The sequence below is a fragment of the Sphaerodactylus townsendi genome, linkage group LG12 (assembly GCF_021028975.2).
Source record: "Sphaerodactylus townsendi isolate TG3544 linkage group LG12, MPM_Stown_v2.3, whole genome shotgun sequence".
Classification (NCBI taxonomy): domain Eukaryota; kingdom Metazoa; phylum Chordata; class Lepidosauria; order Squamata; family Sphaerodactylidae; genus Sphaerodactylus; species Sphaerodactylus townsendi.
In genome coordinates, this window is record NC_059436.1 from 50724338 (window position 1) to 50749068 (window position 24731).

At 47.3% G+C, this 24731-nt stretch overlaps 1 protein-coding gene across 1 annotated transcript in view; it reads left to right on the forward strand.

Moving 5' to 3' along the window:
• The first annotated feature begins 483 nt into the window (after positions 1–483).
• The window catches only part of GLE1 (GLE1 RNA export mediator), a 35167-nt gene continuing 10919 nt past the window's right edge, over positions 484–24731 (forward strand). The window contains exons 1-9 of the mRNA XM_048512219.1: positions 484–664; positions 3073–3291; positions 4467–4592; positions 6107–6255; positions 9322–9382; positions 12068–12322; positions 15134–15389; positions 17695–17807; positions 19135–19204. Of these exons, the coding sequence (XP_048368176.1) occupies positions 569–664; positions 3073–3291; positions 4467–4592; positions 6107–6255; positions 9322–9382; positions 12068–12322; positions 15134–15389; positions 17695–17807; positions 19135–19204 (1345 nt within the window). The 5' untranslated portion in view covers positions 484–568. The remainder of the gene's footprint in view (positions 665–3072; positions 3292–4466; positions 4593–6106; positions 6256–9321; positions 9383–12067; positions 12323–15133; positions 15390–17694; positions 17808–19134; positions 19205–24731) is intronic.

The following is a 24731-nucleotide window of genomic DNA, read 5'->3' on the forward strand; positions in this document are numbered from 1 at the left end:
TATATGTGTGTGTTTAAGCGTGTGTGTGTATATATATATGCATACTTCTGTGTGTGTTTAAGTGTGTGTGTGTATATGGGTACTTCTATGTGTGTGTTTAAGTGTGTGTGTATATACATATGCATACTTATGTGTGTTTAAGTGTGTGTGTGTGTGTGTATATGGGTACTTATATGTGTGTGTTTAAGTGTGTGTGTATATATGCATACTTATATGTGTTTAAGTATGTGTGTATGTGCATATATACATATGCATACTTCTATGTGTGTGTTTAAGTGTGTGTGTGTGTATATATGCATACTTATATGCGTGTAATTTCGACATAACAGCGGTCACGATCCTCTTAAGTGACCCACAGAAGCACTTCCATTGAACGAAGGAGAGACCGGAAGTTCCACTGAGAACTCGGGGGGGGGGGCTGAGCATTTTTCTATGGTTGTGACGCATCACGAACTTCCGCTTTGCGGTTGCTCCAGAGGCGGAAGCTGTCGGGCGGCCGGCGCGTTTCCGAGGCGACGAGCGGTGGCGGCAGATTCGGAGCGGAGTTGTTGGTGTCCGGCGGGGCGAGATGCCGTCCGAGCAGTTCCGAATGGAGACCCTGGAGGCCCTCCGGAGCAGCCGCAAAGGGCAGCTGGTCTACTGCCGGCACTGGGACCCGGGCGAGGTGAGCCCCGGGGCGGGGAGTGGGCCGCCTTGCCCGCCTTGCTTGCTGAAGGAGGCGCTGAGAGAACGGGCGGGAGAGGGAATGGAGGGGGCTGCTGCTCCCTCCTGGCACAAGGCGCTGAGTGAAGCTGGTGCGCAACATCTCAGGGGCCTCTAAGCCCCTCTAAGTCTTCAAACTATGGCCCTCCAGGTGTTCATGGACTACAATTCCCATCAGCCCCTGCCAGAATGGCTAAGTGGCAGGGCTGATGGGAATTGTAGTTCATGAACATCTGGGGGGCCATAGTTTGAAGATGCCTGCTCTAAGCCGTTGGCCAGGCTAGCAGGGGCTGATGGGAATTGTAGTCCATGAACACCTGGAGAGGCATAGTTTGGAGGCCCCTGGGGGCGACAGGTGCGGGACCGACAGGAAGAACGGCTTCTTTACTCCATCAGAAGTTAAACTGTGAGAGGTGCTGCCGATGGAGGTAGCGAGGGCCCCAAGCTGTAAAGCAGGCGTGTCAAACTCGCGGCCCTCCAGATGTTCATGAACTACAATTCCCATCAGTCCCTCCCAACGTGAGCATTGGCTATTCTGGCAAGGGCTGATGGGAATTGTAGTTCATGAACATCCGGAGGGCCGCGAGTTTGACACCTGTGCTGTAAAGAGAGGCAGCGTGGTGTGGCGGTTAAGAGCAGGTGGATTCTAACCTGGAGAGTGGGGTTTGATTCCCCTGTCCTCCGCTTGAGCAGCAGACTCTTATCTGGCAAATCAGATTTGTTTCCCCACTCCTACATTCCTGCCTGGTGACCCTGGGGGTCAGAACTCTCCCAGCCGCACCTACCTTGCAAGGTGTGGAGGAGGAAGGGAAAAGGAGTTTGTCAGCCCCTTTGAATCTCCTTACAGGAGAGAAAAGTGGGGCATAAAATCCTTCTTTATTATCTTCCTCTTTTGGGAGCAGAATAGGTGCTTCTTATAGACCCAGAGGTCAGGTTTTCTGGAGTCTCTGGCACATTCCGCACATGCAGAATAATGCACTTTCAAACTGCTTTCAGTGCTCTTTGAAGCTGTGCAGAATGGCAAAATTCACTTGCAAACAGTTGTGAAAGTGGTTTGGAAATGCATTATTTTGCGTATGCGGAAGGGGCCTCTGCTCCTGTAAGGTGGAACTGGCGCTTTGCTTTGGTAAAGAGGCTCTTTGGAAATGGAGTGGTTACGCAGAAACACAGTGGGGACTCTATGGTGCACATAGGACCATATTTTGCATTATTGTGTTAGAGAGACAGCATGGTGTAGTGGTTAGGAGCAGGGGGACTCTAATCTGGAGAACCAGGTTTGATTCCCTTTTCTTCCACTTGAGCAGCAGACTGCTGGGTGACCTTGGCCAGTCACAGTTCATTCAGAACTCTCTCAATCTCACCTACCCCACCAGGTTTCTGTTGTGGGGAGAGGAACGGAAGGATTGATAAGACCTCTAAGAAATTCCAGGGCTGTGATGCGAAGGCAGGCAACGGCAAACCACCTCTGAACATCTCTTGCCTTGGAAACCCCACCAGCGGTTGCCGTATGTCAGATGTGACTTGTCAGCACACACAAAAAATGAAATGATTGAACTAGGGCAGTGGTGGCGAACCTATGGCACTGGTGCCAGAGGTGGCACTCAGAGTCCTCTCTGTGGGCACGTGCAAACAGAGTCGTCATCCCCCCCGCCCCAACACACACACACACATCTAGGCTGGCCTGGGCTGCTGGGCTCAATTATTAGCATTAAACCTAAGACCTAGTTTTGGGGAAGCAGGGTAGGAAACCCTGTTAAGTGCTGTTAAACCCTACTGATTTTCATGCGAAGAACTAAAGTGCAATCCTTTACCTGGGAGTAAGTTCGGTTGCTGGCAATGGGGTTTGCTTCTGAGTAAACCCTCCAAGGGTCGTGATTCATCCGTTGGAAGAGTTGCCACCGACTACCACCAAGCTTACTCTCAAGTAACGCACGCCTCAGAGCCAACCGGTTTTTCTAAACTAAAACCTCAGTATTCAGGTTAAATTGCCGCGTTGGCACTTTGCGATAAGTAAGTGGGTTTGGGGTTGCAATTTGGGCACTCGGTCTCAAAAAGGTTTGCTATCACTGAACTAGGGTCTGGGTTCAAATCCCCACTTACTTATGATGCTCCACCGTCAGCCTGTCCTGCCTCACGGATTGTGTGAAGATATAATGGGGATGGATGGAATAATGCTGTATGCCTCTGATGGGTGTTCCCTGGAGGAAGAGCACAGTTAAAATGTAATTGTTTTGCTGTTTCATGTGTGAATTTGTTGCAGATCTTTATATTGTTTTCACTTTATTTTAAAATTAAAATCCTGGGCGAAGTAAGGCCAAGGCAGCTAAATGTAACGGCTTGAATGTTACCTCTGTGTTTTGTTTTCTGTAGGAATTTCTGGAAGGGTACAGAGCACCCCCTGAGCTGTCGCCCTATTCAGGTTGGGTGCTGGAACGACTGCTCTCCCGCTCTCCAAAGGAAGATCCTCTCGTTCCATGTTCAGCTGCTGAAGAAGGATCTCCTCAAGTGGCCTCTCTTACAAACACTTTTTCACCCACTAGCCTGTTGCTTTCCAGACCACTTTCAACAGAAGCACCAAGTAATGCCCAGGTAAAATGGGACTTTTTGAGACCAAGTGCCCAAATTGCAACCCCAAACCCACCTACTTATCGCAAAGTGCCAACCCGGCAATTTAACCTGAATACTGGTCTTTGTTCTCAGAGCTGGGTTTTTCCCCTTAGTCCTGTGGAGCTATAATAGTCGTCATTCTTGCTATTTTTTGCTCACTTGTTCCGTCCCTTTTTATCTGTGACTTCTATCTGGAATCATTAATATACGCTCCTTCCTAAGGTGAGGTCGCACATTTGTCTTTTACTGGCTCAAAGTCAGAGATCGCAACATTGCTTGCGCAAATCATAGTCTAGAAGCCAAACTGTAAAACAACAATCTGTTGCTAGGTCTTCTTCTCTAATTTCAAGTATCATCTGTTCAGCGCTCCCAATTTAAGTGCAGCGGCAGTAACTCTGGTTTGTCAGTGTGAGTGAGTGTGGTATAGAAGAGTGTTGGAGTAGAGGAAGAAGAGAGGGATTTATATCCCCCCTTTCTCTCCTGCAGGAGACTCAAAGGGCTAACAAACTCCTTTCCCTTCCCCCCTCACAACAAACACCCTGTGAGGTAGGTGGGGCTGAGAGAACTCAGAAGAACTATGACTAGCCCAAGGGCACCCAGCTGGCGTGTGTGGGAGTGCACAGGCTAATCTGAATTCCCCAGATAAGCCTCCACAGCTCAGACGGCAGAGCAGGGAATCAAACCCACAGTGGCGTAGTGGTTAAGAGCAGGTGTACTCTAATCTGTAGGAACTGGGTTTATTCCCCACTCTGCCGCTTGATCTGTGGAGGCTTATCTGGGGAATTTAAATGCAGGTCTCTATAGTAAGACACATGTATGTATGTGTGTGTGTATGTATATGTGTATGTACATATGTGTGTATGTATACATACATACATACACACACATACACACACATATACATATACACACACACATATACACATACATATATACATATATGTTTATATGTATGTGTATATGTATATATGTGTGTGTGTGTATATGTATGTATGTGTGTATAGATAGAGAGAGAGAGAGAGAGAGAGAGAACCTTCCTGATCTTCCGTGTGTGTGTGTGTGTTTTGCGCCGGGGTTTAAAATGCAGGGGTCTCTATATATATAACCTTCCCTTCCTGATCTTGCATCCAGTCACTGACTTCTCTCTTTCCATGTAGGACTGTGAGAAATGGAGGGATCTGGAGACCAACCAGGAGATTGTTACTGCGCCTCCCCCTTCCAAATGCGTGGAGGTGGAAGGCCTCATACGCTTGCATGAGGAAAGCCAGAGGTTGAAGGGCAAGGTAAGCGCATAGCTCCAAAAAGAGGAGAAGTGTCATCAACATAGCTGGGGGCAGCAGTGTAAACACGTTCAATAGATCTGCCTGCAACCAAGAGAGCATTTGATAAAGGAGAAAAATTGATTTTTTATACCCTGCTTTTTTCTATTCTAAGCAGTCTCAAAGCAACTTACAACCACTTTCCCTTCCTTGTGAGGTAGGTGGGGCTGAGAGAGTTCTGAGAGAACAGTGATTTCTCCCAAGGTCTCCCAGCAGACTTCATGTGGAGGAGTGGGTAATCAGACCTTGTTCTCCAGATTAGAGTCTGCTGCTTATGTAGATGTGCAGGGAATCACACCTTGTTCTCCACATTAGAGTTGCTTAAACGCTACACCATGCTGGCTCTCAATGGTTTTGATCCATTAGGCCTGTGGCGGCGAACCTTTGGCACTCCAGATGTTATGGACTACAATTCCCATCAGTCCCTGCCAGTATGGCCAATTGTGGTCCAATTGTAGCTGATGGGAATTGTAGTCCATAACATCTGGAGTGCCAAAGGTTCGCCACCACTGCAATTAGGCTGTAAAACAGAACCTTGAGGAGGGGGTCACTCTTAAGTCCCCTGTGGCTGTGGAGAAGCACTTGAGAAAAAGCTGTGAAAAAGGCAAACTCTATGCTGGGGATGATTAGGAAAGGAGTTGATAATAAAACTGCAAGGATTGTCATGCCCTTATATAAAGTTGTGGTGCGACCGCACTTGGAGTACTGCGTTCAGTTCTGGTCACCACATCTCAAAAAGGATATTGAAGAGATAGAAAAAGTGCAGAGAAGGGCAACAAGGATGATTGAAGGATGGGAGCACCTTCCTTATGAGGAGAGGCTGCAGCATTTGGGACTCTTTAGTTTGGAGAGGAGACGTCAGAGGGGGGATATGATTGAAGTCTATAAAATTATGCATGGGGTAGAAAATGTCGACAGAGAGAAATTTTTCTCTCTTTCCCACAATACTAGAACCAGGGGGCATTCATTGAAAATGCTGGGGGGAAGAATTAGGACTAATAAAAGGAAACACTTCTTCACACAACGCGTGATTGGTGTTTGGAATATGCTGCCACAGGAGGTGGTGATGGCCACTAACCTGGATAGCTTTAAAAGGGGCTTGGACAGATTTATGGAGGAGAAGTCGATCTATGGCTCCCAATATTGATCCTCCTTGATCTCAGATTGCAAATGCCTTAGCAGACCAGGTGCTCAGGAGGAGCAGCAGCAGAAGGCCATTGCTTTCACCTCCTGCACGTGAGCTCCCAAAGGCACCTGGTGGGCCACTGCGAGTAGCAGAGAGCTGGACTAGATGGACTCTGGTCTGATCCAGCAGGCTAGTTCTTATGTTCTTATGAGAATCGTTCAGGACAACTTTGGAAAATCTCCCATGACAGCATGCCACTGAACATACACTTGCAGCCGTGCAATCAGACTTCCCTTTATGCCGAATGTAGCATTTTTTGAAGTCTTGCCCTCTTTGCCTTTCCGACCCCCAGGAGGAGCTCAGGAAGCGCCTGGAACACCAGCAACAGGTGGCGAAGGCTGCCTCGGAGGAGGCGAGTGAACAGCTGAAGCGCTTTGAGGAGCTGAAGGAGGTCAAGCAGCATCAGGAATATCAAGACCTGCGGCAACTGATCGAGAACAGGTGCGTGGTTCACCTAATCAGACCCAGAATTGGGAGGGGGGCAGCCACTAGGGCAGTGGTGGCAAACCTCTGGCATGGGTGCCAGAGGTGGCACTCAGAGCCCTCTCTGTGGGCACGTGCAGACAGAGTCGTCGTCCGTCCCGTCCCCCCCCCCCCACACACACACATCTAGGCTGGCCCGGGCTGCTGGGCTCAATTATTAACATTAAACCTAAGACCTAGTTTTGGGGAAGCAGTGTAGGTAACCCTGTTAAGCGCAGTTAAACCCCACTGGTTTTCATGCAAAGAACTAAAGCGCGATCCTTTACTTGGGAGTAAGCTCGGTTGCTGGCAATGGGGCTTGCTTCTGAGCAAACCCTCCTAAGGTCGTGATCCACCCATTGGAAGAGTTGCACGGTTGCTTCAAAGCAAAGCCACCGACTACCACCAAGCTTATTCCCGAGTAACGCACACCTCGGAGCCAACCATTTTTTCTAAACTAAAACCTCAGTATTCAGGTTAAATTGCCGTGTTGGCACTTTGCGATAAATAAGCGGGTTTGGGGTTGCAATTCGGGCACTCGGTCTCGAAAAGGTTCGCTATCACTGCACTAGGGGAATGCAGGCCAGGGACTGGGTCACCTTTGGAAGCCCAGACTGCTGGAAAAGGTGCTGCTGGAGGATTGGAAGAACGTGTCTGCTTTGAAACGGTCTCTGGTTGCATTCTTGTGACTGTGAGTGGCAGCCCGTTGTTTGGTGGCCTATTGTAGCATTTGGCAATCTCACCCAGCTGCTGATCTCTTCCGCCGTGGCCAGCTGGGAGCTTTTGCAGAAGTTATTTATTTATTTATAGACCACCTGTAGAGAAAGTGCTGACTGGCCACTTCTCCAACGTGGGTCAGGATTTTGGGTTGCGTAACATTTTGAGAGGCTTATATACACAAGCCTTTATTGGCATAGTCAGAAAAAAAGTTACATGAATCGGGAACAATTACATGGATACATGATAGATAAAAGGCCCCACGGGGAGCACAACAAATACGTCCTACTGGGAACTCTCAACTATCTCCGCAATGAAATTGGCGATCTCTTCACAAAGACCGGGGTCCGAGTTGTTTAACAATAGAGATAACCTAGTCAGATCAGGCAGCCCAGATTGGAAGAAAAAATGTAGGTTGGTATACTTAGATCTGATGTTATCGAATCTGGTGCAGTGCAAGAGTTGGTGAGTCAGGGTTTCAACCACATTAAGTTTGCAACTGCATAACCTTGCGGATTTATCTAAATTGCTGAACCTACCCTTTAATAGGGCAGAGGGCATAATGTTAAAACGCGCAATGGTAAGGGCTCTCCTTGCGCGTGGGTTTGTTAAGGTATGGAGGTAATAGGCCGTATGTCTCTGCTCAAATGGAATTAGGAGTTGTGTATTTTGAGAGGCAAAAAATTTGAATAAAATGTTTTTAAAGTGTATTGAGCTCAGCACCTGTTCAATAAACGAAATAACAGAAAAAAATAGCTAAAGATTAAAATAACAACCTAAAACATTGGTAGAAAACTTCAAAACAAACAGCAAGCAAAGAGAGAGACGAAAAGTCTTGCTGATAAGAACTGGCCAGCAGAGTCTAACAGCTTCAAAATGCTTCAGATAGCTGGCTGAAAAACAAAAGGTTGTGCTCAGACACATAGGCTCAATCCGCACACTCAGAATAATGCACTTTCAAACTGCTTTCAGTGTTCTTTGAAGCTGTGCGGAATAGCAAAATTCCCTTTCATTATTTTGCGTGTGCGGAAGGGGCCATAGAAAGAGTAATAAGAGTAGAAGTAGAAGTGCTTGTTTGAATGGTGTCAGGATGATTTATAGCAAATACATAACATTGCAACACAGCCAGCTCCTGGCAGGTCAACCCATTGGCTCTAACACTAGATCTAGCTAAGGGGAAAAGGGAAGGCAAAGTGACGGGGAAGAGATAAAGATAGAGCAGGAGGGAGGGAGGCCAGCCCTGTTGGAAATACCATTACTTCCCTCACCCGTAGGCCTGCAGCTCCATCTTACAGGCCCTGTAGAATTGTGACAAGTCCCACAACTGGTATTTAAAGGAATTCCGCCTCTGCCAACGGAGGCTTGCGTTATTAGCTGTGGATAGAGCGTGAATATATCTAACCTTTTATCAGAATGTGAGATCCCTGCTCAGGCTAAAGTGTCCATCCAGTTCAGTACTGTGTTTCCAGCAGCAACCAGCAGGAAGCTTAAAAGCCAGGCAACAAGGCGACCGGTTTCTGCCCAGCAGCCGGTGTTCGTGAGTAAACTGCTTCTTGTCCTGGAGGTTCATTTAGTTAGAAGCTGTTGCCAGATCCCTTTCTGGGGTGGCCAAGCTGTGGCGTTCCAGATATTCATGGACTACAGTTTTCATCAGCCCCTGGCAGAACCAGGGGGCATTAATTGAAAACGCTGGGGGGAAGAATTAGGACTAATAAAAGGAAACACTTCTTCACGCAACGTGTGATTGGTGTTTGGAGTATGCTGCCACGGGAGGTGGTGATGGCCACTAACCTGGATAGCTTTAAAAAGGGCTTGGACAGATTTATGGAGGAGAAGTCGATCTATGGCTACCAATCTTGATCCTCCTTGATCTCAGATTGCAAATGCCTTAGCAGACCAGGTGCTCAGGAGGAGCAGCAGCAGAAGGCCATTGCGTTCACATCCTGCACGTGAGCTCCCAAAAGGCACCTTGTGGGCCACTGCGAGCAGCAGAGTGCTGGACTAGATGATCTGATCCAGCAGCCTCGTTCTTATGTTCTTATGTTCTTAGAATGGCCAATAGTAGTCCATGAACATCTGGAGCACCATAGGTTGGCCACCCCTGGACTCTATGAATTTGCTCAAGCCACTTCCAACCGCATTGTGTGGCAGACCGTTCTATAAATCCTGCCTTGTGTGAAGAAATGCTTTGCTTCTTCTCTCACGAGTCGCCCACCATTAGCATGATCAGGTGACCGTGTGAGTATTATGTTTATCCTGAGAGGAACGTTCCAATGCCTGGCTTCTTGATTCCTGGGATAGTCAATTCCTGCTTTTCTTACTTTTCAGCTCCAAAGAAACTCAAGGGCAACAGGAAAAGCTGAAGGAGGAGCATCAACAGAGAGCCAAGGTCTGGGGTTAGGGCAGGGAAAGCCTTTCCAAGAAGTGGGATTGGTGGTGGGAAACTAGAACATAGAGTGAGGTAGGGAGGGAGGGAGGGAGGGAGGCAGAAAAGGCCCTTGAATCCAACTATGTGTCATTGTGGTATGAGCTTGGCTCCTGGGATAATGGAGGAAGACATTCTTTCTTGAGTCTAGTCATGACAGGGAGCCAGACCTGAGGGAGCAAAGGTAATCCACAGTGCCTCTCAAAGGGATCCGTCTTCCTTGTGGGCTGCAATGGAGAATGCTGTCATTTTCCTTTGTAGCGTGTTACAGCAGTAGGAGCAGCAGTGGCGTAGGAGGTTAAGAGCTCGTGTATCTAGTCTGGAGGAACCGGGTTTGATTCCCAGCTCGGCCGCCTGAGCTGTGGAGGCTTATCTGGGGAATTCAGATTAGCCTGTGCACTCCCACACACGCCAGCTGGGTGACCTTGGGCTAGTCACAGCTTCTCGGAGCTCTCTCATGCCCACCTACCTCACAGGGTGTTTGTTGTGAGGGGGGAAGGGCAAGGAGATTGTAAGTCCCTTTGAGTCTCCTGCAGGAGAGAAAGGGGGGATATAAATCCAAACTCTTCTTCTTCCTTGACATGAACACAGCACCTTCAATGGGTGGATCCCAGCTGGCCTCGTTTCCGGGCAGCTGACCGGGGTCGCTTGCCTGGGTTGAAGGGCAGAACTGTGTCTTGTGCCCCATTGTTGGGTCTCAGTTATTGAGGGGAGATTTCTGCAGCTTGTCCACCACATATTTGGCCCTCAGCATAGCAGTGTGCATATTTTCCTAAACTGATTGCTATCCCTGACAATGGGCGGAAATGAGTATCAAATTCAATGAAAGTCATCCCTCGTCTGGGAATGTACTTTTGTTTATCTCTCCTGAGCCTATGAATTAATGCTGCTCAGTGGTCCTGAATTCCAGCACAATACAAGAGGGGAAATGGTAGCTTGCTTTTTTGCCCGTGTCGACCTCTGCTCTGCCTCCCCTTTCTACTTCCTCTCCGCTAATTAAATAGTCCATTCTCATAGAGAAGGAGCTTCATTCAGCCTTCTTATTGTATTTGTTGGTCACCCGGCAAGCTTCCTGACACTGGATCAGACCCTTGGTCCCTTCAAGCCAGTACTGTCTACTCCAGGGGTCTACAACCTGTGGCTCTCCAGATGTTCATGGACTACAAAGCCCATCAGCCCCTGCCAGCATGGCCAATTGGCCAAGTCATCTAGGGGACTTATTCTTGTCCTGTTTCCCCCTCTTTGGGAAGGTTTAATTGGGGTTATTGCTGACGCCATTTTTATTGAATCTACCGCTGTGTTTTAAAATTTTAAATTTAAATCTAAATTTTAATTTAATGGTTTTTTTGTCTGTATGTTTTGTATGTGGAATCTGTGTTGTGCACCGCCCAGAACCCTTCGGGGGTTGGGCGGTATAAAAATCCCATAGACAGACAGACAGACAGACAGACAGACAGACAGACAGACAGACAGACAGACAGACAGACAGACAGACAGACAGACAGATAGACAGATAGATAGATAGATAGATAGATAGATAGATAGATAGATAGATAGATAGATAGATAGATAGATAGATAGATAGATAGATAGATGCTGGCAGGGGCTGATGGGAATTGTAGTCCATGAACATCTGGCGAGCCGCAGGTTGCAGACCCCCGGTCTACTCAGACTGGCAGTGGTTGTTCAAGAGCTGTAGTCGAGGTCTTTGACGTGACCTTCTACTGATCCTTTTATATTCCTCTCCCAGATTCCTCAGATTTGCCTTTCCATTTTATCCTGCTTCTCTTATAGGGACCCTGGGGAAGGCATACATCAGCCCCCCCTCCATTTTATCTTCCCAGGCCTGCCAGAGGGGGGCAGGTTAGGCTGGCTTCGGCCCAAGGTCCCCCAGTGAGTAACATGGATGAGTAGGGAGTGGAATCAGGGTGTGTCTTATCGCAGCACAGCACCGCACAACATGGGCTTTCCTTTCTGTTGGCCTTCTCTGGGCGGCACATCTAGAACTGCATGCTGGTCCACACACACGGGAAGCACGCTGAACCCCTATGCCCAGTTTCAGGCTGTCATTAGGGTATAACGTTTTTATTGGTCCCATGTGGTCCGAACTCTTCTCGCAGAAAACTAGCATAGCTCTGAGCAAACTGGGCTAGGGTTAAGGTTGTCTGTCACATTATTATGTAGTGGCACTCCCCATCTGTCATCTAAAGTGGTACAGTCCATCTAAAGTGGTATAGGAGCAGCAGTGGCGTAGGAGGTTAAGAGCTCAGGTATCTAATCTGGAGGAACCGGGTTTGATTCCCAGCTCTGCCGCCTGAGCTGTGGAGGCTTATCTGAGGAATTCAGATTAGCCTGGGCACTCCCACACACGCCAGCTGGGTGACCTTGGGCTAGTCACAGCTTCTCGGAGCTCTCTCAGCCCCACCTACCTCACAGGGTGTTTGCTCCTCCTCCTCCTCCTCCTCCTCCCCCTCTTCTTCTTCTTCTTCTTCTTCTTCTTCTTCTTTAGTCTGCTAAGGATTCTACTCCTCCATTTTAATGCATGAGTATGCCAGGCTATAGACCTAACCATGTGGCATTAGTTGCCATTTTCAGTTCCATTCCCCTACATTGAAAGCAGTTTCTCCTCTCTTCCCTGTGCTTGTAAAGCTCTTGAACCGGAAACTGCGTGAGGCAGAGCAGCAGCGTCAGCGCCAAGAGGAACTGGAGCGCCTTCGCAAGGAGGAGAGCCAGGAGAGGCTCCGGCGCCTCTATTCCATCCAAGAGGAGGTGCTGCAGATCAATCAACAGATCGGTGTCCATCACAGGCATAAAGACTTGCCCGGGATTGACCTGTCAGCCTACAGCAACCGGGGCAACCAGATTTGCGGGGAAGCATCCAGACTCGTCCGCACGGCCAGCGAGGTAAAGCAGCTCTGAAAGACCTTCCAGAACTGTAGGTGTAGAACAGGTGACCTGGGCAATTTTGTACAGTTTTTTCCTGGGTCAGAATTCTCTAGGCCTGCATTTGAACATAGATTGTCCAGTGGGTCGGACCCAGGGGTGGAGCGAGGGGACACTATGCCTGGAGCATGCGCCCCGCGCCCCGCCACAGCCTGGAACGCCCCCGCCACGCTCCACCCGTGGTGTCATGCCCCCCACCCCGTTGGCACTATGCTACTGGTCAGACCAGAGTCTAGACTGAAGTTTTTGTCCCTTTTTTCTCTTATGTGCGCACCCTCCCTTGATAGTTTGACCACAACTCAACTGGCTGGAGTTAAGAACATAAGAACATAAGAACAAGCTAGCTGGATCAGGCCAGAGTCCATCTAGTCCCGCTCTCTGCTACTCGCAGTGGCCCACCAGGTGCCATTGGGAGCTCACATGCAGGATGTGAAAGCAATGGCCTTCTGCTGCTGCTGCTCTCGAGCACCTGGTCTGCTAAGGCATTTGCAATCTGAGATCAAAGAGGATCAAGATTGGTAGCCATAAATCGACTTCTCCATAAATCTGTCCAAGCCCCTTTTAAAGCTATCCAGGTTAGTGGCCATCACATCAGGTTGTAGACCCTGGGGTTGAGTGCTTTCCTAGGGATATTGCCCAAGAAAAGCGTGGTTGTCCCTGAGTTAGCTAAGCTTGGGTCTTATCTATGACGTTAGTTTTCATATGAAGGGACACTAACACATGTGGATGTGATATGCAGTCTAAAACAGTACAACCTGGTCCAAGGTTTACCAGGAATTATGCCTTTGTCCTAGTGGTTTCATCACTTCCTGAAGTTGCAGTGGCGTAGGACGTTAAGAGCTCGTGTATCTAATCTGGAGGAACTGGATTTGATTCTCCGCTCTGCTGCCTGAGCTGTGGAGGCTTATCTGGGGAATTCAGATTAGCCTGTACACTCCCACACACGCCAGCTGGGTGACCTTGGGCTGAGCCCTTCGGGGGAGGGCGGTTTATAAGCCTAATTATAATAATAATAATAATAATAATAATAATAATAATAATAATAATAATAATAATAATAATAATAGTCACAGCTTCTCAGAGCTCTCTCAGCCCCACCTACCTCCCAGGGTGTTTGTTGTGAGGGGGGAAGGGCAAGGAGATTGTAAGCCCCTTTGAGTCTCCTGCAGGAGAGAAAGGGGGGATATAAATCCAAACTCCTCTTCTTCTTCTTCTTCTTCTTGCTTGAGCAAATGTTCTGCTCTGCCCTCTGAGTATTGGAGGGAAGATTGAATAAGACTCCCAGGACGGAGAGGGTGTGTCTATGTAAGTCTGGGGAAGTTGTGTCTCTTGAATATGTATTTCTTCAGTGCACCTTCTACAATGTGGTGCAGTCATAATTCACCTTCCCCCTGGTAAATGAAACCCCAGGTCTCTCTGAAAAAGCTTGAATTGAAATATTTCTCTTGGGTGGGAATTCCCAACCAGACAAGTCACCAGGTTTGTACATTGGTATATAAAGTTTGTCTTCCTGTGAACACTGAAACGAAATAGTGACATTCTTCCTACATGGTTAATCTTCTTCTTACATGTGCCTTTCAATTGCCAAAATGTCGCAAATCGATTTCTATTGATAAACCGGAACATTTTGTTTTATGACCAATGATTTTATGTCCAAATGTAAATGATATTGTATTTCTTAACATTCATCACATTCCACAGTAAAAGGATTTGGGGTGCTTGGGCAATGAGACATTTTTGCACTGGGATGGATTTTTTGGTAGACTGAATAAGGCAGTGTATTTTTTTACATGAATTTACTGTATAAATAGCTTGCCTTTGGATTTTATGCACTTCTAATAACAGGTTACAGCAGTGATGGCGAACCTTTTCAAGACCAAGTGCCCAAATTGCAACCCAAACCCCACTTATTTATCGCAAAGTGCCAACCCGGCAATTTAACCTGAATGCTGAGGTTTTAGTTTAGAAAAAAACTAGTTGGTTCCCTCTTCCTCTGCCCCACTGGCTTGAGCAGGGGCCAGCCTGCTCTAGCCTCCAGCAAGTCCCGCGCGCACCACTCTGTGCCTCTCTAGCATCTCTGCCTCCTCTGTGCCCCCCCCTCGGGCAACAGCCCCCCGGAGCACAGGCACCAGGCCCACCAGCCAAGTCCTCCCTGCTCACCGCAGTGTGCGCACGTCGTGCTCAGTGACCCAGGCCAGCCGAGATGTGTGTGTGTGGGGGAGTGATTTTCTGCCCCCCACATGATGAACTCTGTGTGTGTGTGCCCACAGAGAGGGCTCCGAGTGCCACCTTTGGCACCCGTGCCATAGGTTCGCCATCACTGGGTTACAGGCTTTAAAGGGAGAACTTTGCCCACTCAGCCCTTCCCGACCAGCCTGTCAACTGCGCCAACTAAACCATTCTGCATGGTATCAATTTACAGCAGGCACCTGCTGTGATGTTTACCTGGAAGACCATCTCTTTTCCCAAAAAGCTGACTTCCATCCTGCATCCTCCGTGCGTAGCTGCTGACTCTTTTGAATACTCTGTTGCTGCCTCAGGCAACCAGCAATGTATAATACTGAAGTGTGCATCTGGGAATTGGAGCCCAAAGGCGCCACTAGACTCTTTTGGTTCTTCCTTGCCCTTCTGCTGTTCTGTTTTTCAGCCTGTTGTTCTTGACACAGGGATGTTGATGGGAGGTGCAAAAAAGGGCAAGTCAGCGAGATCGACTCTGAAACCCTACCACGAAGTGATCCCTTAGTGATCTCTTGATTTCCTTGTTTCTGACAGAGAGGGTTTCCTGCTCCCGTGGACATGGCCTCTGCTGAACAAATACTCCTGGAAATGCAAGGGTTAATTGCCAGTATGCAAGAAGAGATTGGCCTAGCCATGGAAGAGAAGAGAAAGCATGAGGAAGAGGTGGCAGCGGCGGCGGCGGCGGCGGCAGCAGCCGAGGAGAGGCAGAAAGAGTTGCAGAAGCAGGAGTTTGCAAAAACCCAAGACCCAAACCCTGCAAAACTTGTCCGAGGGAAGTCTCTGGAGGCCGGTGGGTTTGCTCATCCCTTCGTTGCTCAATCGGTGACCCTTTACTTAGTGAATAAATCTCTCTGCCATCTGCCCTGCATTATCTGCGCATCTCCAGTAAGCATTTTGATGCATCAGTGGACGTGCTCTTGGCATGTTAATAACTGAAATGTCTTTAAAAAAAATAATTATTGTATCATTTGAATTTTACAGTTTATAATAATTTCCTTCTTTATGCATTTTCAAACAATACATTTCCCCTGGGGTGCGGTGTGGTTTCTGGGCTGTATGGCCGTGTTCTAGCAGCATTATCTCCTGACATTTCGCCTGCATCTGTGGCTGGCATCTTCAGACGATCTGATAGTAGGAATGGAAAGCAAGTGGGGTATATATACATGTGAGTAAAGGTCAATAGGTGAGGGCATCTGACCTTGCTATCTCCATTGTTACTCACATGCTACACTTCATTGTTACTCACTTGCCAGGCCACTCCTATTCAGATTCCCTCACCTATTGACCTTTACTCACATGTATATATACTCCACTTGCTTTCCTTTCCTACTATCAGATCCTCTGAAGATGCCAGCCACAGATGTAGGCGAAACGTCAGGAGAGAATGCTGCCAGAACACAGCCATACAGCCCGGAAACCACACAGCACCCCCGTGATTCCGGCCGTGAAAGCCTTCGACAATACATTTTCCCCCTTTTCTCCCTCCCCCCATTACTACTTCTTCATAGTTTTGTCACACAAACAGCAGTAAGTTCATTCTCTGTAGCCTCTTCTCCCATATTTCTTCATTGACTCGAGCTTCTTTCATCCAGTCCACGTATATTATCCATATCTTCAAAATTTCATTCTGTTTATCTTGCCACGTCTTGTTTTTGGTTAATGTATCGAAAATATCAAGTGTCACTTGTTCCCAAATATATTCTAGCCATTTCTGAAATGTCCATTTTTTCTTTTCTTTCCAGCCCTAGGCTATTGTTGCATGGGCTGCTTTAATCATTATTTTATACATATAACTATATTTTTATCCACCCTTCTGTCTACTGAAATGTCTTCTTACGCGGCTGGAAGCAGTTGACAAACAGCTTGAAAATCCTACGATAAAATTAGAATATGGTGAAACATCTGATCACAATACATTTCCACAACACACAACACAAGCCTTTATTGGCATATAAAACAGGACAAAATTTTAAAACAAAACAAGGTTAAGAAATACAGTTAAAATTACTAATTTCCAGTATAAAATTTGCAACGGTTTCACAAAAGAGCACATCAGAGCTGTTCAGGAGATTGGGTATCTTATAACACTCACGCCACTGAGAACATTGCAAGGAAATGGAATTCATGTATTTCATGCGTATCTTATTGTATTTAGGGCATAGAAACAAAGAATGGTCAAGTGTTTCAACCGTAGTCATATCACATGAACCACAATACATTTCAAAATAATGCTTGAAAACATTACAACTCTCTCAATCGGCAGCTGCTCTAAAGAGGTAGTTCTTAACAAAGTTTAGGCGAGGTGATACCTTTCTCAACTTTGCAGTTAAAAAAAAACCTAGAGGGGAGGGGCCACTCTCAAGAGCGCTTCTTCACTTGACTAAGCAGCACTCGTGACCTGATCCCAGTTGATTCAGTGCCACCTTGAGATTGGACCGGGCCCACTGGCCCATTATGCTGATAGCAGATTTGAGCGGTACTACTCAAAGTAGACAAGTGGGCATGTACAGCAAACCCCCACCTTCATGAAGAAAAACTCCACACAGCTGTTTCTTTCAAAAGAAGGCTTTTATTGTTGAGTTGCTCTATGTACAAGATACTATATACAGAGTATATTAAGCAGTCCAACAAAGTGCTTCACCAGGCACTTGTTTCCCTAAGGAACAATCACACAATACATTTGCTGTTGCTTATATACATGGTTCCACCAATCACTGTAAAGGTCACTTGCATCTGGATAGAACCGGTCTGCTTGCTGTTCTCTTGCTGTCAGATCATTCCTTTCTTGCTGACTCGTACCTCTGCTGGATAGGATATGATCACCATGATCTAACTGTCATGACATATGCATGGCGAGCTTGCTGTGGTCCCAAGTAGAACTCGCCGCAGACTCCTTTGTTTCAGGGCATGTTGGGTATCATTGCCCACTGCCCTTGTCATTTCCCAGTACCCTTCAGACGATAAGAGTTTGGTTTGCGAAAGTCTTTAGGCAGCTTCTGAAAGATGGCAGGATGTGTTTCGCTCGTAACGTTCCAAAGTTTTCCAGGGCACGTGTTGGGATGCCTCGGGTTTACATCTTTATTTCCCTCTCTTAGGACTTCAGGTGAAAGCAGCAGAGAAAACTCTGCAGTGGTATCAGCAGCTCCAAAAAGAATGTCAGCAGTGTGTCGCTTCCTTCAGTGGGCTGGCTGACAGCCAAGACAGTCAGGTAAGGATTCACTGTGCCCAGACATGAACCTCCCCTATTTGCAGAATCTGCAGGTTTTTTGTCCAGTGGCCTAAGAACAGAACTGTAAACTTCCATGGAGCCAGTTAATCTCTCCTTTTTAATATATAAATTATCTTTATTAAATGTAATACCAACAGTACATCACAACTCATCTCCAATACATCAGACATCAAATGCATCACATACAAAACATAAGAACTAGCCTGCTGGATCAGACCAGAGTCCATCTAGTCCAGCATTCTGCTACTCGCAGTGGCCCACCAGGTGCCTTTGGGAGCTCACATGCAGGATGTGAAAGCAATGGCCTTCTGCTGCTGCTGGTCCTGAGCACCTGGTCTGCTAAGACATTTGCAATCTGAGATCAAGGAGGATCAAGATTGGTAGCCATAGATTGACTTCTCCTCCATAAATCTGTCCAAGCCCCTTTTAAAGCTATCTAGGTTAGTGGCCATCACCACCTCCTGTGGCAGCATATTCCAAACACCAATCACACGTTGTGTGAAGAAGTGTTTCCTTTTATTAGTCCTAATTCTTCCCCCCAGCATTTTCAATGGATGCCCCCTGGTTCTAGTATTGTGAGAAAGAGAGAACAATTTCTCTCTGTCGACATTTTCTACCCCATGCATAATTTTATAGACTTCAATCATATCCCCCCTCAGACGTCTCCTCTCCAAACTAAAGAGTCCCAAACACTGCAGCCTCTCCTCACCTGGGCACCTCCTACCAACCAAAGAAAAGAAAAGGAGAACAAAAGAACTACATCTGATTCACTTCCCACTAACCTCGTATTTTTACCTTAAAACAGTTTCTACCAATCCTTATTCTGGATTGTTATTCCTACCATCTCTTTAATGCCTGTATATTAGATTACATGACTACTGTACCATTATATTCCACTAATTTTATACACACACAATCAGTTCAGCATCTTAATGTTGTAGCTCTGCATAAAGTCTTTTCTTTGCTTAGTATAATTCACAAGGGGATTCCAGTCCTTAATTTACTGGGAATCAAACCCGGTTCCTCCAGATTAGATACCCGAGCTCTTAACCTCCTATGCCACTGCTGCTCTTTAGAGTTGGTGTTGGTGAGGGGGGGGGAGCAGACAAAAGAACAGTTTTTCCCTGAAATGCTTTTTTAGTTTGTGCTATGCAGACAAAATGGTTCTTTTTAAAACATCTGCAAGACTTTATTTGTGTTGTGTGGAATGGGCCAACGTTGTCCCCCTTAAAGTGGTGCTTCTCATTTGCAAAAACAAACCCTGTAGAAAACTTATCACGGTGCCTGTTGTTGTTGTTGTTTTTAGGTGAAAAAAATCAGAATGGATTTGCAGAAGGCCGCCACCATCCCGGTCAGCCAGATTTCTACCAGAGCAGGTGAGCACTGACTTCCTCTTGTGCTGTGGAGGTCTCTGAGAACCCCTAGCACACAGCAGCAGCAGCAGCACTTAATGGTTGCCGATAGAGAACCGGAGAGAAGGGGCAAACTTGCACCCTTCAATACATGCCTTGGTAGGGCTCTTCTTATGACAGATCCCTGGCCGATGTCAGTCTTGACAACCAGGAGCAGCAGTGGCGTAGGAGGTTAAGAGCTCATATATCTAATCTGGAGGAACCAGGTTTGATTCCCAGCTCTGCCGCCTGAGCTGTGGAGGCTTATCTGCACTCCCACACACGCCAGCTGGGTGACCTTGGGCTAGTCACAGCTTCTCAGGGCTCTCTCAGCCCCACCTACCTCACAGGGTGTTTGTGGTGAGGGGGGAAGGGCAAGGAGATTGTCAGCCCCTTTGAGTCTCCTGCAGGAGAGAAAGGGGGGATATAAATCCAAACTCCTCCTCCTCCTCCTCCTGTCTACTCTACCGTATTTTTTTAGTTGCCAGGCAGAAACACATCTTTTTGACCAGGCTTTTTTTTATCTTATCCATTTTTTAAAAATGGACTGCTTCATTTTTATGGATAATTTTTATGAGTGGCTCGTTTTTTTAATAGTCTGGGGTTTTTTTATACTGTGTTTTTAAATTGCAAGTGGGATTCCCGTGGGATTCTGAAGAGTTGGCATAGAAACAAGTCCTTTCCACACAAACCTTTAAAAATGTTTTGAGGCAGGAAGTTCCACATTATTTTTTACCCCCAAGGGTTTTATTTCCAGCCTCAAAATGTTTTAAACGGAGCAGCAGTGGCGTAGGAGGTTAAGAGCTCGTGTATCTAATCTGGAGGAACCGGGTTTGATTCCCCGCTCTGCCGCTTGAGCTGTGGAGGCTTATCTGGGGAATTCAGATTAGCCTGGGCACTCCCACACACGCCAGCTGGGTGACCTTGGGCTAGTCACAGTTCTTCTGAGCTCTCTCTGTGGGCACTCATGCACAGAGTTCATCATGTGGGAGGGGGGTGGAAAATCACACACACACCCCACACACACACACATCTAGGCTGGCCTGGACATGATCCTTTACCTGGGAGTAAGCTCGGTTGCTGGCAATGGGGCTTGCTTCTGAGTAAACCCTCCTAGGATCGTGATTCACCCATTTGAAGCGTTGAATGGTTGCTTCACCAAGCTTGCTCCTGAGTAACGCGTGCCTCGGAGCCAACCGTTTTTCCTAAACTAAAACCTCAGTATTCAGGTTAAAATGCCATGTTGGCACTTTGCGATGAATAAGTGGGTTGTGGGTTGCAATTTGGGCACTCGGTCTCAAAAAGGTTCGCCATCACTGCACTAAGCAGAGCGAACATTTAGCAAGACGTCTGCTGCGCTGTGTATTGAATGGTGCCTGTTTGCCCAATAGAAAAATTATAACAGCATTTAAGCAAACACAGCCTCATCTGTGAGTAGTTGTAAGTGCAGCTGTACCTAGTGGGCATATTTTTAACTGCATAATTTTAAAGCCCTTGGGGGAAAAAAAGGATATCGAAGAGATAGAAAAAGTGCAGAGAAGGGCAACAAGGATGATTGAGGGATTGGAGCACCTTCCTTATGAGGAGAGGCTGCAGCGTTTGGGGCTCTTTAGTTTGGAGAGGAGACGTCTGAGGGGGATATGATTGAAGTCTATAAAATTATGCATGGGGTAGAAAATGTTGACAGAGAGACATTTTTCTCTCTTTCCCATCACATACACTAGGAGACCAGGGGGGCATCCATTGAAAAATGGATGCTGGGGGGAAGAATTAGGACTAATAAAAGGAAACACTTCTTCTAGCGACAGCGTGTGATTGGTGTTTGGAATATGCTGCCACAGGAGGTGGTGATGGCCACTAACCTGGATAGCTTTAAAAGGGGCTTGGACAGATTTATGGAGGAGAAGTCGATCTATGGCTACCAATCTTGATCTATGGCTCCCAATCTTGATCCTCCTTGATCTCAGACTGAAAATGCCTTAGCAGACCAGGTGCTCAGGAGCAGCAGCAGCAGAAGGCCATTGCTTTCACATCCTGCATGTGAGCTCCCAAAGGCACCTGGTGGGCCACTGCGAGTAGCAGAGTGCTGGACTAGATGGACTCTGGTCTGATCCAGCAGGCTAGTTCTTATGTTCTTATGTTCTTATGAAATGATTGAGAGGAGTGTTCGTGAGGAGACCAGGTAATCTCAACTGGCGTTCATGTCGCTGTTGAGACAGAGATGTAACTTGATCTGGGGTTGAGGAGGGGAAGGCTTGGTAAGGGTCTGATTCTCTGCCTTGAAGAGCTGCTGGACTTTTGTTTTGGTTCGTTGTAATGGACCAACATGGCTACCCCTTCAGGTGCCTTCAGGTACAGAAGTTAAGGCATGCGCATCACATTGTGCAACCACTTCACAGGTTTTAGAAATTTTAGAGATGAGCTGTTATATTGAATAGGCCATTCGCTATAAGAATATAACCAAGAGCCCTCACTGTAATTTCACCAGCTACGTTAATTTCAGTTACCCGTTCACTGCAGTTGAGGTAAAAAATGGCACCCACAGTGCAATTCACAAAGAATTAGAACAGCCATTCTCAACCAGGGTTCCGTGGTACCCTGGGGTGCCATGAGCATGTCCCAGGGGTACTGCGGCAACACTACCGCCCCCCCCCCTCATTTTTGTGGTGTCTCCCATCGGCGCCAGCAAGGACATGGAGCTGGCCCATGGGGCAGGGCCTGCCACAAAGTCAGCAGCCGCCACCACCACCACCCCCCGTGCTTCCCTTCACCCTGGGAGGGGAAGGTGGGGGGTGTGGCAAGCAGGGGCAATGGGAGGGGGGTGGCGGCAGGGGTACCGTGAGATATGAAGAGTGAGGTCAAGGGTACCCTGACCTCGAATAGGTTGGGAAACACTGAATTAGAAGCAGAGGGATGTGGCATACCGCATGGCCATTGACTTCATTAAAGTTCATGAGTATGTGAAGTTGCAGAAGATAGAATACAAAGGTTTTAATAATTTTTTCCCCCACTTCTTGGTTGTTGAGACCCCATTTATTTAGGCAATTAATTTGGACAAAGCAAGAACATAAAAATTGTCTTTCTGGCTCAGACCGAGGCCCCCTATTCCATTTCTTGATTTCCACGAGCGGTTGTGGTTGCACAAGTAGAGTGTGATGGTGTTGATCGCCCTCCTTTTTTTGTGTCAAGCAACTGGAGTTTGGAGGAATACTGCTGCTGTACCTGGATTCCCCATTTATCTGTCATGGCTAAATAGCTGCTGACAGGCATAACCTCCATTATTCAGATCTCTTTAGATGCTCTGCAGGCTGACTGGCTTTCACTACCTCTTACGGGACTGAGTTTCCCTCTAATTAGATGTGATACCAAGAGACAGATTTGCTTACTATCTTGGGTACCATCCAGATCAGTTTGCAGAATGTGAAAAATTTCCACACATTTCTGTCAGCGCCCAGCGCAGCAGTGAGAGTTCTAGCCTTCCGTGGAGAGTTTATAATGCAAATACCGAATCAGCTTCATTAGCTTCGAGATTGTTTCTAGGCTCAATTCCAAATTCTAATGGTGATCTTTAGAGGCCTAAATGACTTGGAATCTGGCTATCTGAAGCCCTTAAGATCATGGCCCAAGAAACTGGCCTTCTACTTGTTCATCTCTGAGCTCTGATTGCTCAAAAGTTTGCCCAATGTTTTGTTGTCAGTTTGCTCAGTATGATTTATTTTATTTCATTAGGCTTTTATACCGCCCCATCCCCGAAGGGCTCTGGGAGGTGTACAGCATATGAAACAACAATATAAAATTATTAAACATTTAAAAGCAGCGATAAAACTAGAAATTTAATTTACACGATAATCTCAGTAAATAGAGATATAATTAGAAATATGTGATTGGCGCCCAGCATTCCAGATTTAAAATTCCCTCTCCCCTAAAAAGAGAGGCATGGCGAGTCTCGTTAGATGGTAGGTGACCTAGGTGTCAAGGCCACGGGGGGGAGGGGGCACCATTAGCGGCCGGTTCCTCCAAAGGCCTGTCGGAACAGCTCTGTCTTACAGGCCCTGCGGAACTCACTAAGGTCCCGCAGGGCCCAGACAGCTGGAGGAAGAGTGTTCCACCAGGCCGGGGCCAGAGCTGATGAGGATGTCATGCTTGGTTTGGGATTTTGCATGGACCAATGTGGCTGACCGCCCAATCTGGGAGGGAGGGCCAATTCTATTGTGGAATTGGTGCAGGCTTGCACTCACGTGGGTAACCACCTTGTCAGCATAAGGGTCAACTACTCGGGCAACGGGCACTGCATGGCTCTGCAGCGCCCAAATCCAGAAGTCCAGGCTGTGACTGCCGTCTGTCTGGTGCAAGATCTCACGCCAGTGGGGATGAGGGCATTTCTGGAGGCGGAGCCAACTGTAAGCAGCTTCCAAAAGGCTTTCAGCCCGGGAACTCTTCCCATGCTGCTGGCAGCTATGACACAAAAAGGCGTATCAAACTCTGTGCTTCAGTGGGGTTTCTGGATGGCAAGAATTTTCCTCTTTTACCCTCCCTGCACTGTCCGGAACCCCCTTGGAGGTGGTGGGGCTGAGCCACTGGCGTGCAAAGCTTTTTTCGTGGAGTCTGAACAGGGTTGTGAACTTGTTCTAAGCCTAGGGTGATTTTACCATTTCTCCTATGGGTATACAGACAGACAAGTCCAGTCACAGTACATTTCTTCATTATCTAGAAATAGCAGTTGTATTATTTATTTATTTATTGGGGATACTAAATCTAAAGCCAGTGGAAATATTGCCAATAGTCACTGATGTCCCCCAGACAAAAAAAATTCTCTCTGTCCTCCCCCCCCCCAAGAGTATTGTGACCCACCCTGAGCCCTGCAGGGATAGGGCGGGATATAAATCCAATCAATCAATCAGTCAAGTTCTATGAGTCACAAAGGGACTATATTTCTGTACCAAACATAATCAAATCTGCACAGAACTTTGAGAAACCGTAGCTACGTGTGCTAGAGCACTTGCTGTACATTATAAAGTCCCTGGGGCAGAGCAAGGCCCAGTGAATCATTAGCCTGCCTGGGTATAAGGCAGCCCCATTTGCTTCTTTCTGTATGGACTGGCCAAAACTCAGCAGTAGAGCGTACACTTTTGTTCAGAAGATCGTTGGTTCGTTCCCCAGTTAAACATTTCCAGTAGCTGGGCTGGGAATGATTTCTGCTTGACCCCTTGGAGAACAGTTGCTATTCAGGACAAGTAGAAGTAAGAAGCCGGTTTGATGGTTTAATAAGGTATCTTCATATGTATTGTCGAAGGCTTTCACGGCCGGAATCACTGGGGTGCTGTGTGGTTTCCGGGCTGTATGGCCGTGTTCTAGCAGCATTCTCTCCTGACGTTTCGCCTACATCTGTGGCTGGCATCTTCAGAGGATCTCTGGCAGCTCTGAAGATGCCAGCCACAGATGCAGGCGAAACGTCACGAGAGAATGCTGCTAGAACGCGGCCATACAGCCCGGAAACCACACAGCACCCCAG